General features: G+C 49.7%; 1 protein-coding gene across 1 annotated transcript; it reads left to right on the forward strand.

Moving 5' to 3' along the window:
* The first annotated feature begins 966 nt into the window (after positions 1 to 966).
* On the forward strand, positions 967 to 16,554 carry USE1 (unconventional SNARE in the ER 1). Its single transcript, XM_051972100.1, has 8 exons — positions 967 to 1,250; positions 7,676 to 7,725; positions 8,751 to 8,829; positions 11,406 to 11,558; positions 12,678 to 12,696; positions 14,455 to 14,479; positions 15,197 to 15,359; positions 16,212 to 16,554. Exons 1-8 carry the CDS (start codon positions 1,074 to 1,076, stop codon positions 16,392 to 16,394), a joined length of 849 nt encoding a protein of 282 aa, XP_051828060.1. The 5' UTR covers positions 967 to 1,073; the 3' UTR covers positions 16,395 to 16,554.
* Positions 16,555 to 17,123: the final 569 nt, after the last annotated feature.

A 17,123-nucleotide genomic window follows, 5' to 3' on the forward strand; every position in this document is an offset into this window, starting at 1 on the left:
TCAGGACTAGAAGTAGGAGATTAGGGGGAGGGGGGAGGGCGGAACAAACAGTAAGTACCTACTGTGTGCCTGACACTGTTCTAAATGATTTACAGTTAACAACCCCCCGGAGAAGTCAGTTCACATTTGAGGAAACTGAGGCTGACAGAAGTGGAGTTGCCCAGGCCCAGTCAATAAGCGCTAAAGTGTCTAGCGTGCCAGGCACCGTTCTAGGCACTGAGGAATACAAAGGCGGACAAAAGATGGTCCCCGTCCCTTAGAAACATCGCAGGGCTTGTAACTGTCTGAAGGATTTGAACTTAAATCTTCTCTGGCTCCGAGTGCAGCCTGATATGACAGTGCGCCTCCTAGCGGTCTCCTTTAAAACTAGAGCTCTAGAGAGAGGTCAGGGCTGAGGAGACCCGTTTGGTTCAGGCATTTCAGGCGTGGTCCCGCTCTTTGAGTTCTTTTGGGGGTTTTCTGGGCAGAGCTCCGAGAGTGGTTTGCCATTTCTTTCTCCAGCTCACTTTACAGATGAGAAAACCGAGACAAACAGGATTAAATGACTGGCCCACCAGGCTCGCACAACCAGGAAGTAAGTGTCGGAGGCCGAACTTGAACCCTTCTAACTACAAGGCCGGCCCTCCATACACCGCCACCTAGCGCCCAGCCACAGCATGGCTGAAACGGGCGAAGGCTGGGCAAAGAAAGCTGATTTTATTTAGGAATCTTACAAAGCCGAGCGTGATAAGAAAAATGAGAAAGCCGATTTCAGCTCTTAATCAACATGGCGAGAGGAACCCTTCCTCCTAACAGTCGTAAAGAAGGAGGCAGAACCCACCTCCGACTATAATGATGCTCCGCATCGTCTCCCGCCCATATAAGATGGCGCGGGCAAGGCGGCCAACCGGAAGCTCTGAATGACCTTTTTTTTTTTTTTTTTTTTTTTTTTTTTTGCCCTTACTAAGGAGGTCATGAAACCGCTTCTTCCGCCCGTGGCTAATATGCCGACAGTCATTTTCCGCTTGGAATCAAGGCATCTTCCGCTGTAACGGACGTGGCAGCGGAAGTTCCTCCTATCGCCCGTAGTTAATATGGCGGCAAGTGTGCCTTCTTCCGCCCGTAGTTGGTTAAACCGCGGCGGAATTGACGGCAGTGTGGGAGCGGTGATGGCGGTGTCACGGCTGGAGCTGAATCTGGTACGGCTGCTGTGCCGCTGCGAGACGCTGGCTGCCGAGAAGCGCGACCCAAGCGAGTGGCGCCTGGAGAAGGTGGGAGGCGCCGCCGAGACCCCCTGCGGCCGGGGTAGATGGGGCTGATGTGGTGGCCGCCGCTGCCCCGCCCCCACCTGAGGCGTGGCTCCGCCCCCATCTGAGGCGTGGCCCCGCCCTCTTGGCCTCTCATTGGCCTTGCCCCGCGCGGGCTCAGGTGCTTCCTCCAAGGTTTCTTGGGGGCTAGGGCGTTTGAATTGGCCTTTAAAGTATCGCTAGTCTTTTTCCTGAGTAGACAGGGATAGAACTATAGAAGGAAGAAGCGTGTCTGAGGCCTAGGGTCTTCCTAGACTTGCGAAAGTTAATAAAATTGGAAAGGAAGCGTGGTGGGCGTTTGTCAGGGTCCTCTAACACCTACCGAGGAGGATGAGCGCAGGATTTCAGTCCCTGGATGGAAAGTGAGAATAACCCATCTGGTTCACTCATTTCCCACTTTCCAGATAAGAATTCCGATTCCCTGCCAAGTTTAACGACTTGTCCAAGGTCACAAAGACTGGTAGAGCTAGAATTGGATCGAATTCCCATCTTTCTTCTTTTTAGTGTCACTGGTCTCAAGGTTTGTTCTTCGCACCTTGTTCCTCCTCCTTCCCTCTCTACGTTTGCACTCACGTCTGAAAAATTCCCTTACGTCGAACGCTCTCTCCTTACGTCACTCTCCTAGGTTCTTCAAATCCCAGGTCAAACTTTCAGGAGGCATTTCCCGATACTCCCCGTTGTTTTTTTTTTTCCTTTAAATAACTTTTTATTGATAAAACCCATGCCAGGGTAATTTTTTACAGCATTATCCCTTGCATTCATTTCTGTTCCGATTTCTCCCCTTCCTCCCTTCACCCCTTCCCCCAGATGGCAAGCAGTCCTATGTTAGATATGTTGCAGTATATCCTAGATACAATATATGTTTGCAGAACCGAACAGTTCTCTTGTTGCGTAGGGAGAATTGAATTCAGAAGGTATAAATAACCCGGGAGGAAAAACAAAAATGCAAGCAGTTCACATTCATTTCCCAGTGTTCTTTCTCTGGGTGTAGCTGCTTCTGTCCATCTTTGATCAATTAGGGCTCTCTTTATCAAAGAGGTCCACTTCCATCAGAAGACATCCTCAAACAGTATCGTTGTTGAGGTATATAATGATCTCCCGGTTCTGCTCATTTCACTCAGCATCAGTTCATGTCAGTTTCGCCAAGCCTCTCTGTATTCATCCTGCTGGTCATTCCTTACAGAACAATAATATTCCATAACATTCATATACCACAATTTACTCAACCATTCTCCAGTTGATGGGCATCCATTCATTTTCCAGCTTCTAGCCACTACAAACAGGGCTGCTACAAACATTTTGGCACATACAGGTCCCTTTCCCTTCTTTAGTATCTCTTTGGGGTATAAGCCCAATAGAAACACTGCTGGATCAAAGGGTATGCACAGTTTGATAACTTTTTGGGCATAATTCCAGATTGCTCTCCAGAATGGCTGGATTCGTTCACAACTCCACCAACAATGCTATTCCCATTGTTAATCCCTTCTCTCTGAGATTACTAACCCCTACACTGTCTATAGCTTGCATTTTGTCTGCTTGGTATTTGCAAAGTTAGCGCTACTTACGTGACATAGTCATTGTTGACTGGATGAAAGGTGGATTGACCTGAAACAAAATTCGTGAGGGAGACTGATGGTGATGGCTGTGTGAGCAGTGATGCACAAGGTGTCATGGGGAAGGAATGGCAAGATCCAGCAGCTATGTGTGTAAGAGAGAATGAAGACACTAAGGTTGCCAACCTGAGAAGGACGAGGATACCCTCAGCAGAAAAAGGGAAACTTGGAAGGGGAAGAGCTTTAGTGAGGAAGGATAAGTTCTTTTGATATGTTGAATATTAGGTATTTGCGGAATATAAAAGGCCATTGGAGGTGTGAGACCCACAAGAAGGAATCTCAGGTTGATCAAGGTGGTATCAGTAATAGCAATGATCATTAAACCCATGGAACTGATGAGATCATCAAGTGAGAGAGAGTAGAGAGAAAAGGAAAGAGGCTACAGGACAGAGTCTTTGGTACATTGATACTGAGAAGGCATGATTTAGATGAGAAATCAGCAAAGGAGACTTTTTTTAAAAAGGGATCAGACCAAAAAAAAAAAAAAAAAAGAGCAAGAAATGTGAAGTAGAGATTTGCAGTTTCATGCGGAGTCCTGTTTTTTGGTGTCCTGATGCATGTTTGGAAATGCTCTATGAGCCTGTGTGTGCGTGTATGTTTGTGCATGCGTGCACACCTGCATATGTGCATGCAACCACAAAATTCAGGATTTTTAAATACCCCAAACAAATTTTGTTTTTAAAATTTAAAGTGTCCAACAGAGAAGAGGAGTTAACAAAAAGGAATTAGTATAGTGAAATCACAGAAAGAGGGGTTATCCAGGACAGGGTAATGAACAGGATCATGTTCTGTAGAAATGTTATGAGGATTAAGAAAAGAGACCATTAGCTGCCAGAGTGTGACAGTCTACTGCTCTTCAGCTCCACTCAGGGGCCCTGTGATTGTAAGTCTTAGGCTGTCCAAACTCATGCTTCCTTCCTGAACATCGCTTCCTCCTCCTCCTCCGTCCTTCCTCCTCATCCTTCCTGGTCCCTATCTAACTCTCCTTTCCTTTTCCTTAAAAACCCTTATTCTGTATTCTTTGTTAGGCCTCTTCCTTTCATATTGTGGCTTCTTACTGTCAGAAATCCGGCTCTCTGAGAAAGCCCCAAGTTCTGTCCAGGCCTGCAGGCCTGAGATCTTCTCACTGCCCACCAACATCCTAGGGCAAGAGAAGGAATATGTGTCATCTAGACTGTGCCTTCAAATTGTAGAGCCTCGAAAGCACCGTGCTACGGCCTCTTTTTAGATCCCCGATCTAGACATACCTCATCAGCACCTCCAGTTGTCTTTTTTCAGGCCCTCTCTAGTTCCCTTCACTCCTTGAAGGATCACCTGTCCAGGTAGACTACTCTACCCAGGCTGTTCCCTACCAGCCCCCAAATCATTTTCTTTCCTTTCTCAAGGAGTTCAGGTCCTGGCTCACCATCTTTCTCTCCACTTCAATCATCCAAGCCTTTCCTCATATTTGGGGACTTCAGCTCACCTGTCAACATTCCCTCAAATAGCCTTAAATACTTCCAGGTTCATTTGCCTGTTCAAAATCTTCCCTCCAATATGATATACTTAGGGATAGTCATACCCTTGATCTCTTATCCACAAGCCTTCCATCTCTAACTCAAGTCAACAAGCATTTATTAAGAACCTACTGTGTGCCAGGTCCTGTGCTAAACACCAGAGATGCAAGGAGAGGCAGAAACAGTTCCTACTCTCAAGGAACTCAAGTCTAATAACTCCACAGTCGGTAACTCTGAGATTCCTCTCTCTGATCATAACTTCCTCAGCTGCCAGCCTTCCATTCTTCTTGCCTTCCTAGGCCATCACCTTAGCTCTGGATTCATTTTTGTCCTCTCCAAAACTAGACTCTTGCCATTTCAGATTTGCCCTGTCTATGTCTTTGGATGCCTTATCCCATTTTTATCTAGTACTCATCCCTTTCCAAAAAACACACCAGGATTACTTGCACCATGTACCTTTTCACTTCTGCCCACATGATGCTGGGGCGAAGTCGCATAACTTTGCTGGCTGGGCCTTCCCTGCAGCAGTCCAGTCCTTTCCCTCTTCTCTAGTCTCTCTCCCTCCCCACAGAGACCTCTTTTCTCCTCAACTTGCCCCTATCAACAAACACTTCTGCCCTTTCTCTCGACAAGAGAACTAGCTTATGCAAGCTTCCTTTCCTTCCTGTCCTATCCTGTTCTATCCAGTCTCTCTCTGTCTGCTAGTGGCTTTCCTACTGATAACAAATATGTTCATGTTGCCCTGAGCCTCAAAAAGAAAAAAAAAAACCACTTGATCTCTCTACCCCAAAACTTATTTGCTTCTATCTTTTTTCTCCCTTTTGTGACTGAACTTGAGAAGACCTTCCGTACTAAGAGCCTTCCTTCCTTTCCTTTAAATCTCTTCTTAACTCTCTACATTGTGGTTTCATGCCCCATCATTGACTGAAATTGCTCTTAAATTGCAGTTATGTAATTGCCAAATCTAATGGCCTTTTCTGGCCTTTTCTCATCTTTATCTTACTGGACCTTTCTGCAACTGAGGCAGTAGACAGAATCAGAAAGAACTGTATTGTTCTTTCCTTAAACAATTACTAGTTGTGGCACTTTGAACAAGTCACTTAATTTCTGCCTCAGTTTCCTCAATGTAAAATTACGATAAGAATAGCTACTATCTTACAGGGTTGTTGTGAGAAGGATCAAATTTGTTTAAAAAAAAAATTTAACAGTGCCTGACACATCATAGGCCCTCTATGAATGCTTATTCCCTTCCCCCTTCCTCTTCTTTTGACACTGTCCATCACCACCCAGGCTGCATGTGGGTTCTCTTCCTACCTGAGAGACTCAGTCTCCCTTGCTGGGTCTTTGTCCAGGACATTCCCAATAAATGGTAAGTGTCCTGAACCCCATCTCTTCTCCTTCTATATTCTCTTCAACTCCTGTGATTTAATTATTATCTCTATGCAGATAAACCTCAGGTATACTTATCCAGCCCTAACCTCTCTTTCATTCTAGTCTAAATCTATAGCTGCCCTCTGAAGATCCAAAACTGAATGTCCAGGAGATATCTTAAACTCAACATGTCCAAAATGGAATCAAATATCTTCCCCCCAGAAAATTTCTCTTTCTAGTAATTCCCAGTTAGTGACAAGGATGACCACATCCTCTCAAGTTCCTAGGCTCAAAATCTAGGAGTCACCCTCACCTCCTCATTCATTCTCTTCTGCCACCCCATGTGGCAGAAGCCTGTGGATTTCACTTTCTTAACAATTCTAGTCTCTATTCTCATCTCTCCTCGGAACAAGAGCCCCACTCTCCTTTGGGCCCTCATCACCTGAAACCTGGACAATTTCAGTGGTGTTTTGGGTGAACTCTCTGCTTCAGTTCTCTCCCTATTCCTACTTCACTCAGCTTCAAAGTGATCTTCCTAAAGTGAAAATCTGACTGTGTTTCTCCCTCGCCCCTGCTCATAAACCCTTCACATGTTCTGCAATCTCACCACACAGGCCTTTGCTGTTCCTCACACCAGACCCCCCATCTCTCCAAGCTATGAGTTTTCATTGGCTGTTTTTTTTTAATTTGTTTTGTTAAATATTTCTTAATTGCATTTTAATCTGATTGACACTTCTGCCCTAAACAAATCACAGTTCTGGCCAAAAACAAATATGTTGAAGTCAAGTCGACTAAAGATACACTTTTTAGCAACTACTGTATTGCAAGGCCAGGCAGCTAGATGGCTCAGTGGCTGGAGCACTGGGCCTGGGGTCAGGAAGATGCTGTTGAAACATTTCAATTCTGTCCAACTCTCCTTTTTGACCCCTTTTTGGGGGTTTTATTGGCAGAAATGCTAGAATTGTTTGCTATTTTCTTCTCTAGCTCATTTTACTGATGAGAAAACTGAGATGAAATGATTTGCCCAGGTCACATACCTAGTAAGAGTTTGAGGCCTGGTTTTTTAAAAAATAATAATAGTTTTTTATTTTCAAAATACATGCAAAAATAATTTTCAATGCTTACTCTTGCAAAATCTAGCGTTCCATACTTTTCTCCCTTTCTCCCCACCTCTCCCTTTTCCTAGACAGCAAGTAATCCAATGCAGGTTACACAGGTGCAATTCTTCTACACATATTTCCACATTTATCATACTGCACAAGAAAAATCAGATCAAAAAGGGGAAAAAAAAAAAAAAAAAAGCAAACAACAAAAAAGGTGAAAATTCTATGTTGTGATCCATACTCAGTCCCCACAGTCTTCTCTCTGGATGGCTCTCTCCATCATAAGACCATTGGGATTGATTGAGGTCAGATTTAAATCCAAGAAGAAGAGTCTCCTAGATCCCAAGCCCAGGGCTCTGTCGACCTCGCCACCTCGTTGTCAGGAAGCCTTCAGTTTCCATCCAGCCTCACACTTACTAGCTGTGTGATTTTGGGGTTGCCTACAAGGCAGCTGTGAGGCTTCACCTTAAACCACTGGAGAAGGGAATGTCAGTCCTTCCAAATCTCTACCCCCAAAAAACTCAGGAAGAGTAAGACCCAACAACAGTATGATGGGCAGCCAGCCATTTAAGTGGGAGCAAAGGGGAGGGAGGTGGTAAGAAATTCAAAATCAGCCCTGGGAAGGATAGGCTACAGACCACCAAGTGCAGCCAAACCAGACAGAAGCGGACTGGACTGGGCATAAGCAGCAGAGAGAAGGCACTATCATTCAGGGCTTGTTGAGGGTGGGATTTTAACTGGGGCGTGAGAGAAGGAAAGCTGGCACCAGTTTTATCCAGTCACTAACGGGTCGCCTTTGCTTTTAGTATGTAGCTGCCCTGGAAGAAATGCTCCAAGCCTTGAAGGAACAGTCAAGGTAAGAGGTGGTGAAAAGCTGTAGGGTACAGTGGGTGGGGAAGCGGGCTCAGGGGCAGGAGGAGGCGGGTTCAGCTCTTACCTTTGCCATGTACCAGCTCTGACTATCGGCTGATCTCTGGCTGCCTCTGCCTCTAAGGCAGGGGATGTCCTGGAGCCCTTTGGTGTGGGAGTCTGGGGAAGCCTGGGGACTGCTTTTCAGAGCGATGGAATAAAACAAAATGGATTGGATTACAAAGGAGACCGGTTCTAGTAAAATCCAGTCATCAAGCTATTTTTTTAAAAACAAGCTCACAAACTCACCAGATTCAGGTTATGATCCCCATTGTTAGAGGAAGTATTGCAGTTCCACGGCAGGTCCCTGTACCCATTCCTGTATAAGTCCCAACCCAACAATCAAACGAAACTCAGCGTGACTGGTCCGAATCATCTAATCAGGAAAGAAGTGTGCCATTTTAAGGAGCAAAGTCTGGGAAGAGCAGAAGGCCCTCAGGGACCACTGATGCCCTTTGCTTTCCATAGAAACTCGCCCAAGGTGATCTAAGTGGTTATTGGCATTGATTTATAGAATGCCAGAGCTGGGAGGGCCCTTAGAACCCAGGAGGTCAGAGCTGGGAGGGCCCTTAGAACCCAGGAGGTCAGAGCTGGGAGGGCCCTTAGAACCAGGAGGTCAGAGTCGGGAGGGCCCTTAGAACCCAGGAGGTCAGAGCTAGGAAGATCCCCCAGAGATCATTGAGTCAAGCCTTCTCTAAATTTTACAAATGAAGAATGTACCTTCAAAGAAGTGAAAAGCCTTGCCCGCACTCACCTGCCTGGTTCACAGAAGAGCAGCATCTCAAGCCCCATTCTCCTTGTCCTGGACTTTTCTTTCTCTAGGATCGGGGGGAGGAGGCGGGGGAAGGAGAGGGGGCACCACCCCCTCATCTGGTTCTGGAGCTAAGCCTGGGATAATTCAGAGAGCTCGGGCTAAATGGATAGAAGGCAGCAGGTTTCTTGGTGACATTTTTCCTTTTTTGTGCTTTTCAGTAAACCTGCCCCTGAAATGCTGAATGAGTATTCTAGAAAAGTGGACTTTTTAAAAGGAATGTTAGAAGCTGAAAAACTGGTAAGTCAATTGGCTGGCCTGTTACTAACATTTATACAATTATAGAACTTAAGAGTTCTCAGGAAATGGCCTCAGGGATCCCCTAGAACTGTGGGCCCTCGAGTCCCTGACAACTCTGGCAGATCTGTCGTTAGCCCCATTTTGCAGATGAGAAAACTGAGGCTAGTGGATGATATGACTTGTACCGGGTCACACAGCTGGCAAGCATCTGAGGCGCCTCCAAGCCCAGGCTTCCCTCCCCTGTGCCACCGGCCGCCCATTTTTTTAATTGAAAACCGTATTTGTGGGTGATGGTCCGGAGCCCCGAGTTTCCATGGGAGCCTTTCGGCTGCTCCAGCTCCAGCTGCTCTGTATTTTTCTGTTCCCACCCCCAGAGACCAGGCTTCTCAAGGGCTGGCACCCTGGATGGAAGGCTGCCTTTGGGCTGACCCTGCCTTGGACCCCGGCCCCCTGCAGCCACGGCCAGCTCCCATCACCCAGACGACTCCGGAGGAGGGAGCCCGGGGGCCTCGCCCAGCCCTCCCTTACTCAAGTCCAACTCGTATCAGCTCCCCGACGTCTTGGTCCTCATTGAGAACAAAGGATAAACAGCAGCACAGTGACCCTGTACAAGTCACTTCCCCTGGGTTTGCCTCAATCCCCTCATCCCAAAAATGGGAAGAGTTATAGAGCTACCACAGGCTTATTGTGAGGATCAGAGGAGCATATGGTCCTAACATCATTACCATTAAGAACAAAAATAGTGGTCATAGTAAAAGGGCGCTATAATTACAGCACGCATTATATCGCACTTTAAAATTTAAAATTTGCAAAGTACAGAGATTGCCTCATTTAATCAGCACAAAGCCTGTGAGGTAGGTACTGTGATTATCCCCATTTTATAGATGAAAAAACTGAAGCTTACAGAAAACTGAGGGTTAAGGGACTTAGCCAGGTTCAACCACAGCCACTGGGTCTCAGGCAGGATGTATTCTCATGATTTCCTGATTCTAAACCGGCCCTCCACCCGCTGTAGCTCCTGAAAGTGTTATATGTAGTTGTTATGACGATGATTATTTGTGTCCTCGGCCCCCTGCACAGTGCTTTGCAAGGAACAGCACAGAGGGAGGGCCTTGGGGGCCATCTGGTCCAGCCCCTGCCCAAAACGGGTCCCACAGTGGGCCCCAGAGGCACATGCTGCACGAATCATTAGGGTGCGTGCCCACAGAATTGTATTTGTTTTTTTAAAGATAAACACTCATTGAATATTTAATTTTCAAAGAATGTTATTTTTATTCATCAAGCTAAAGAAAGTAAATGTAGTTTTTAAAAATCAGCGACTCCATTTCACTTATAAAGGCTCCACTTCATGAGACCTTCCTCCTTCTCTAAAACCCAGAGCAAGCTCTGTCCTTACCCTCTCGGCCCCTTTGGGAGGGGACCCCACTTCCCCAGCCCCTGCTTGGCCACAGAGGGCTGATGGGGTGGGAGGGAGGGGGGAGGGTTTCACTCATGTGCTTTCCTGTGCCAACCTGAGCCTCAGGCCACATTCCATGGGCTGAGCCAAGGAAAACAAAAGTGGCCAAAAGAGTGAAAGGGGAAAGAAATCTTGTTGATTTTCCCCTGACTTGGCTACAGCCATGTGGAGGCCCAGGGCAGGATGGGAGAGGGCAGGGGAAGACCGGAGTGAGGGCCCTGGATTGGAGAGGGACCCAAGATTGCCAGGAAAGGGGACCCAAGACTAGAGAGAGGGCCCTGGACTGGAGAGGAGACCAGGGCCTGACAAGAAAGGGAACCCAGGATTAGAGAGGGGACCCTGGACTTAATGGAGAAGGGGCTGGCCTTCTGGGAGAAGGAAGGAGAAGGGCAGACAAGCCCTCCTGACCCAGACAGAGACTGGACACTGGACAAGTACAAGTCCCTGAATGTAGGAAAGTTTATGCTGCAGAGAGGCTAGAATAGGATCATTGAGGGGCCCCATATTGAGGGGTTTCTAAGTCACTTCCCACATCCCCTTCTCCTCTCCCCTCCGAGAGCCTCGTGAGAGTTGTGGAGGGGGAGTAAGAGGAGGCAGCAGTGGTGCTGGCAGCGGCTGCCAAGAGGCCGGGAGGGCCAGCCCGCCCCAGACCCCCGCCCCCCCAGCCAGCAGCCGCCCTGGAGAGAGGGTCGCGGTAGCCAATCAGGGTGTGCCGAGCCCGTCCGACATACTTCCTGTGGACAGTCATCAGCATTTGCTGAATTGAAATCTCAAAGGTTGGAGCTCTGCAAAAGGGAATAGGAAGGGAACGTTTTGGAAATGAGAGTGTAATGAAAGCAAAAGGGATCAGGAAACCTTTGTGAGGGAAAAAGTAACGTCTTGCCAAGGATCCCACAATGCATTGCTGTGCAGCACGGCAAACCAGTCACATTTCCTAGTTTTCAGGACTTGGTGGGGGTTTGCAGAGGAGACTGAGGCCCTGGAAGTCCCCGTTAGAGATGCTGCTTGTCCCTGGCAGCGCAGGGGGAGAATGGAACGCACGTGGAGCTGGGTTACCTCCTGCCCGGACCAGAGGGCCAGCACTGCCCCCACTTATCCAGCCCCTCTTGTCTCTCCCCAGTCGTCTTCCTCGGAGAAAGCCCTCGCCAATCAGTTCCTGGCGCCGGGACGCACCCCCACCACCACCAAGGAGCGGGTGCCGGCCACCAAGACGGTGCACCTGCAGACGCGGGCCCGGTACACGGGGGAGATGCGGAGTGAGCTGCTGGGGACGGTACGTAGGCCTTCTGGAAAGAAGGAAGGAGATAAGCTGCTTTCTCCTAGCTCTTCTTCAGGGCAGAGCCTGGTCGTTCTTGCTTCATCTGCTCACAAGTGTTAAATGTGGGGACAGACCCTAAATCCCAGGGCGACTTAGAAGGGGAGACACCTCCGTTTGACAGGTCTAGGAAGGCTTCATGAGGGAGGAGGCAACTTAGCTGGGCCTTGATGAAGGGGAGGATCTAGAGGGAAGCAATGGGGCCCAGCCTGGAGCTGGAAGGGATGGGAGAGAGGGGCCTGTGGGAGCCCCTGGGGAGCCCTGAGGGGAAATGTGGAGGAGGTAAGGCAGGGGCTGGAGGGCGCTGAATGGCAGAGCCCGAGAGGAAGGAAGGGAGGCTGCTCGCCTAGCCCAGGGCTGTGGCCATGGGGGAGTCTGACACATTCCAAAAGCAGCAACAGCAGGTCAGGGACCAACTGAAGGCCCATCCTGGCATTCAAGGCCTTCCCTCATCATACTCTCCTGCACACCGGCCCTTCGCACTCCCCGAGAGCCTGATGGAGCTCGGGTTTGACGGGGAGCCCAAAGCGGATGCCAGAACTGGCTAAGCTACGGCAGCTCCTACCCACCCACCACCGGAGAGAAGCCCCGAGACGGTGTGTATGTCACCTCGGGACCACCGGGGCTCCATTCAGAGGGTGCATTGTCGTGTTGAATCCTTGGTCTCTAGCAACCCTAGAAGACCACCCACTACTCTACAGAAGGGCTACAATCTGCACTGGTGAATGAAGTAGCCACACTGATGTAATTTCAGCTCCTTGTGGGATGGACATGGACCTCTCTCCATTTTCTTTTCAAAAAGACCTCATTTTAGAAATGTGGCTCATATTTGAGGGACCAAGCGGGTAACAGGATGGATTAGGGCCCACCTGGAGGGAAAGCAAAGTTTGGGTTTTCTGCACCCAGGATCAGAACCCACCCTCCCCAGAGCCCTCGGCTGAAACACCTCACACTGGTCCAGCCGGGGCCCCACTTCAGGGGAAGAAGGAGACTCAGTGTTCCCCTGTGGCCAGCTTCCCAGCCTGGGCCTGTCGGGGGCTGGAGTGCACGTTTTCATTGCAGTTTTTCTCCCCTTAGGAGTCCTCGCCAACCAGCGGTGAGTAAGCACGGCCCCTCCAAACGATTTTGAACCCTGGGAAGGAAGCCCCAGGCAGCTCAGCCCAGGCTGCCCGTCCTCTTTGCAGAGATGGAAGGTCTCCAATTTCCTGAAGTTGGCTCCACAGAGTAATGGAGTTCACTGGCAGGGGAGGCGGGTTCAGATCCTGCTAACCGTGTGACCTGGAACAAGACATTTCGTTCCGCCAGCCCCGGGTGTCCTGCCCAGCCCTGGATGCCCTCAGAGGCTCTCATGGCCAAGCACGGGGACCTTCAGTCTCTGTCTCCCCCATCCTCTCAGTCCTAGACAGCCCCGCTCCTAGAGGTTCCCGGGCAGCACCTGGAAAGTCAGTGTGGCCGGGGGGGCCCTCGTGGCTCTCAGAGCCAACAGCCGGGGGAGACGGGACTCACTCAGGATACCAGTTGAGCCTCCTTGGAGACCCAGGCCCACGTAAGGGAACGAGCAGTCTGTGAGGAGCCTTACTGTGTGACCCAGAATCAGGCAGCAGCCCAGGGCTGGACATAAGGCCTTCCTCTGGTGCTTCCCCCACGAAGCAGGAGGTACCCAGGACTTTAAAATCCATTCTGGCCAAGCAACCCTCACTCGATCAGCATTTACATTTACCGTGTGCCAGGTACTGAATTAGGCCAGAGAAGGAAGCCATCCGTGCCCGCGAGGAGCTTACGTTCTAACAGAGGAGATAAGGGGAAAACCTGGCTGTTCTAAGTTCTGGGCTGGGCCTGGTGTCCGAGGAGCCGCCTCACTTAGGGCCCGTAGGCCCAGCACCAGGTTGCCCTCGGCCTGATTTTTTTGGCCAAAGCATCTCTGATTATTAAGTCTCGGAGCAGTTGAGCTGAGCTTTGGTGGAGCAAGTACACGTCCTGATGAAGTCACAGACCCTAGATCTTTGGGCAGGGGGGAGGTTCAGTCCCTAGGAGATGACTTGGTTCCTGAGGCCCCTTTCAGTGCCTTGAGTCCAGGCCTGTGTGTAGGATTATTACAGGAAATGGGGGCTCACAGCAGTCTGGGTGAGTAGACAAGGCTAATACCAGAAAACTTATATTAGCACCTGGACAGTCCAGGCCAGAGGGAGTCATAGAGCCCAGAATGTCAGAGCCAGGAGGGCCTTTAGAACCCAAAATGTCATCACCAGAAGGTACCTTAGACATTATCTAGTCTACTCCCTCCTTCCCCACCCCCACCCCCATTTTGCAGCTGAGAAAATTGACCCAGGAAGGGATCGGATTACCTAATCAGCTAGTGAGGGGCAGAGCCAGGACAAAACCCGAGCCTGAGGTCCTCAGCTCAGGGTCCTTTCCACCACACCGAGGCAGGAAATGCCAAGGGCCATGAGGGAGGCAGAGAAATGTCATGAATTTGAAGAGAGATCCCTGGGAGCCCAGTGGGCTTCATGTCAAGGGGCCAGACAGAGAGGAGGTTGGGAGGGGGAAAGCCCCATCAGGATCTCGGGTAATGTCTCCCTAGCACTCAGCATTGCACAAAAGGTGTGAGCAAATGCTGTGAGAAAAAAGTATGGCAAGTAATGGGGGCAGGGAAGTCACAAATATGGCTGACATATACTTAAGTTGAACTTAAAAGTTAAGATTTAGAAATTCTGGGAATATTCAGGGCCCTTGGAATAGACTTCATCTGAAACCTTCACAAGAGAGAACCCCGTCAGTATAAGAGAATGGTAAAAAGCCTGCAACTGATAAATGACTATTTTCTGACTGATAAATGTCTCTATTTTGGTTCCAGGTTCTGGGGACCTAAGGAAGCGGACGTAAGTGACTCATCTTTAGTACTATCTCCTCATCTCATGTTGTAGGGGCCTAGGGTTCACATCCAAATGTGAAAAGCTATCCTGTCTAACTCCTACCTGAAACATGAACCCCATCCCTACAACAGATCCAGCAGAGGAACAGCCCACCCAGCTTTGGGACATTCAGTGATATCCCCATCCCCATACCCCAGACAATTTTCCTCTTATCCAACTAAAATCTACCTTCTCTGTAGCCTCTACCTGTTGGGCTGCCTTTTAGGGCCAGTTTAATCCCTCTTGCTGTAGACAGCCCTTCCCATATCTGAGGATACTTTTCACTTGGCCTCTTAAGCTTGGTCTGCCTGAAGTGCGGTGTCCCCATTAACTGCTGTCTGGCTGGCACTCCACCTTTGCAGGATCCAACTTTTCCCTCCAGAGAACTAGAAAAAGTGACTTAACTGCTGCAGGTCCCCTGTCCTGGACAGTTTTTGAAATTGTTGTTGCCATTTATTAAAAAAAAGGCCCATGGAAATTATGCAGGAACCTTTTTCTGCTCATGTATGGGAATCCAGACCGGGGAGTTTGCCCTGGAGCTCAGACACGTGTAGCCTAGAATAAATGGCAGGATCGTCTGTCCAGGGGCAGCGGAGACGGCCAGTTTTTCCTTTTCAGTGGTTTAGAGCTCCGCCGGTTCTGAACAAACCTTTCCCCTCCACCCCACACCCTCTGTACACACAGGGGCCTTGGGGCAGATGAGAAGCAGTCAGCCGCTGAGCTCGATGCCGTGCTACAGCATCACCACAGTGTCCAGGAGAAGCTGGCCGAGGAAATGTTGAGTTTGGCCCGAAGTCTGAAGAACAACACTCTGGCAGCACAGAATGTTATTAAACAAGATAATCAGGTAGAGCAACAAGAAACCCGAGATGCCCAGCTGGCGTCTCCAGCTGGGAGAGCCACAGAGCAGCAGCCGAGGGGGATGGGAGCACTTGGAACATGACAGCCAGGAGGGCCCTTAGATCCCGGGATGTCAGGGCTGGGAGGGCCCTTAGAACCCAGGAGGTCAGGGCTGGGAGGGCCCTTAGAACCCAGGAGGTCAGGGCTGAGAGGGCCCTTAGAGCCCAGGATGTCAGGGCTGGGAGGGCCCTTAGAACCCAGGAGGTCAGGGCTGGGAGGGCCCTTAGAACCCAGGAGGTCAGGGCTGGGAGGGCCCTTAGAACCCAGGAGGTCAGAGCTGGGAGTAACCTTAGAACCCAGGAGGTCAGGGCTGGGAGTGCCCTTAGAACCCAGGGTGTCAGAGCTGGGAGGCTCTTAGAACCCGGAATGTCAGAGCTGAGAGGGCCCTTAAAACCCAGGATGTCAGAGCTGAGAGGGCCCTTAGAACCCAGGATGTCAGAGCTGGGAGGGCCCTTAGAACCCAGGTTGTCAGAGCTGAGAGGGCCCTTAGAACCCAGGAGGTCAGAGCTGGGAGGGCCCTTAGAACCCAGGAGGTCAGAGCTGGCAGGGCCCTTAGAATCCAGGAGGTCAGGGCTGGGAGGGCCCTTAGAATAGGGAATGTCAGGGCTGGGAAGGTCCTTGGAGATCATCAATCCCCTTATTTGACAGATGGGAAAACGAGGGTCTCTGAGGGAAGATGGTTTGCTTGTACTAAAAATTCCCACTAAGAGGTGGGAATGGGGATGGTAGGGCCTCTGAGCTCCCCCAGGTGCTGGGGCAGAGCTGGCCCCTCACCCTATTTTGCCTGTCCTTTCCACAGATCCTCTCCCACTCCCTTAAGATGGCAGACCAGAACTTTGAGAAGCTGAAGACCGAGTCAGAGAGGCTGGAGCAGCACGCCAAGAAGTCCGTAAACTGGCTCCTGTGGATCGTGCTCATCTTTGTCTGCTTCATCTTCATCAGTATGATCCTCTTCATCAGGATCTTTCCCAAGTTAAAGTGAAACAAGGAGCTGGCCAGCTGGCTCATGGACAAGAGGAGGGGGGATGTGGGGGCAGGTCCAGACAAGAAACAATCATTTACCTCCCAGGGTTTCCTTCCAAATGCCGGGAACATTAAGCCAAAGGGTCTTCTCAAAAGGAGAATAAAGTGGCATTTCCATACTTTTGATGAGTGATTGTCAAGGCTGCTCCACTTTCTGCCCAGCACCTCAGTCCCGTCTCCTCATCGGCAAAGGGTGGAGGTTGGACTCCGGCCTTCTTGGGGCTTTTGCAGAATCTGGCTCGGCCAGCAGTGAGGAGGGCCTGTGTGGCAGCAAGGTTCCCGCCCTCAAGGAGCTTCTGCAGAAGGTGCCCAAGCACGATGCACCAAGTGGAGTGGAGAAGGACGAGGGGCTGGGAAGGCGGGGATTATCCTAGCCAGGGTGTCAGAACAGCTCTAAATCCCACAAAAAAGCACCAGTGGGAGGGTCTCTTTCTCCCCTTTCCCCACCCCCATGTCCAATCTGATCCCTCCCAGAATCCATTCACATAATCTCCACCCTAGACCTTCTCACTTCTTATCTAGATTTTTGTAATTGGTCTTTCTTGTTTGGTCTCTTTCCTCTTTAGTCCAGCTGATGTCAAGCTGATATTCCTAAAATCCAGGTCTCATTGTTACTCTATCATTCAAGAAACTTCACTGGTGCCGTGTTGTCTTTTTCTTAATTTAAAAAATCAATTTATTTCATCAT

This window comes from Antechinus flavipes, chromosome 1 (genome assembly GCF_016432865.1).
Source record: "Antechinus flavipes isolate AdamAnt ecotype Samford, QLD, Australia chromosome 1, AdamAnt_v2, whole genome shotgun sequence".
NCBI lineage: Eukaryota > Metazoa > Chordata > Mammalia > Dasyuromorphia > Dasyuridae > Antechinus > Antechinus flavipes.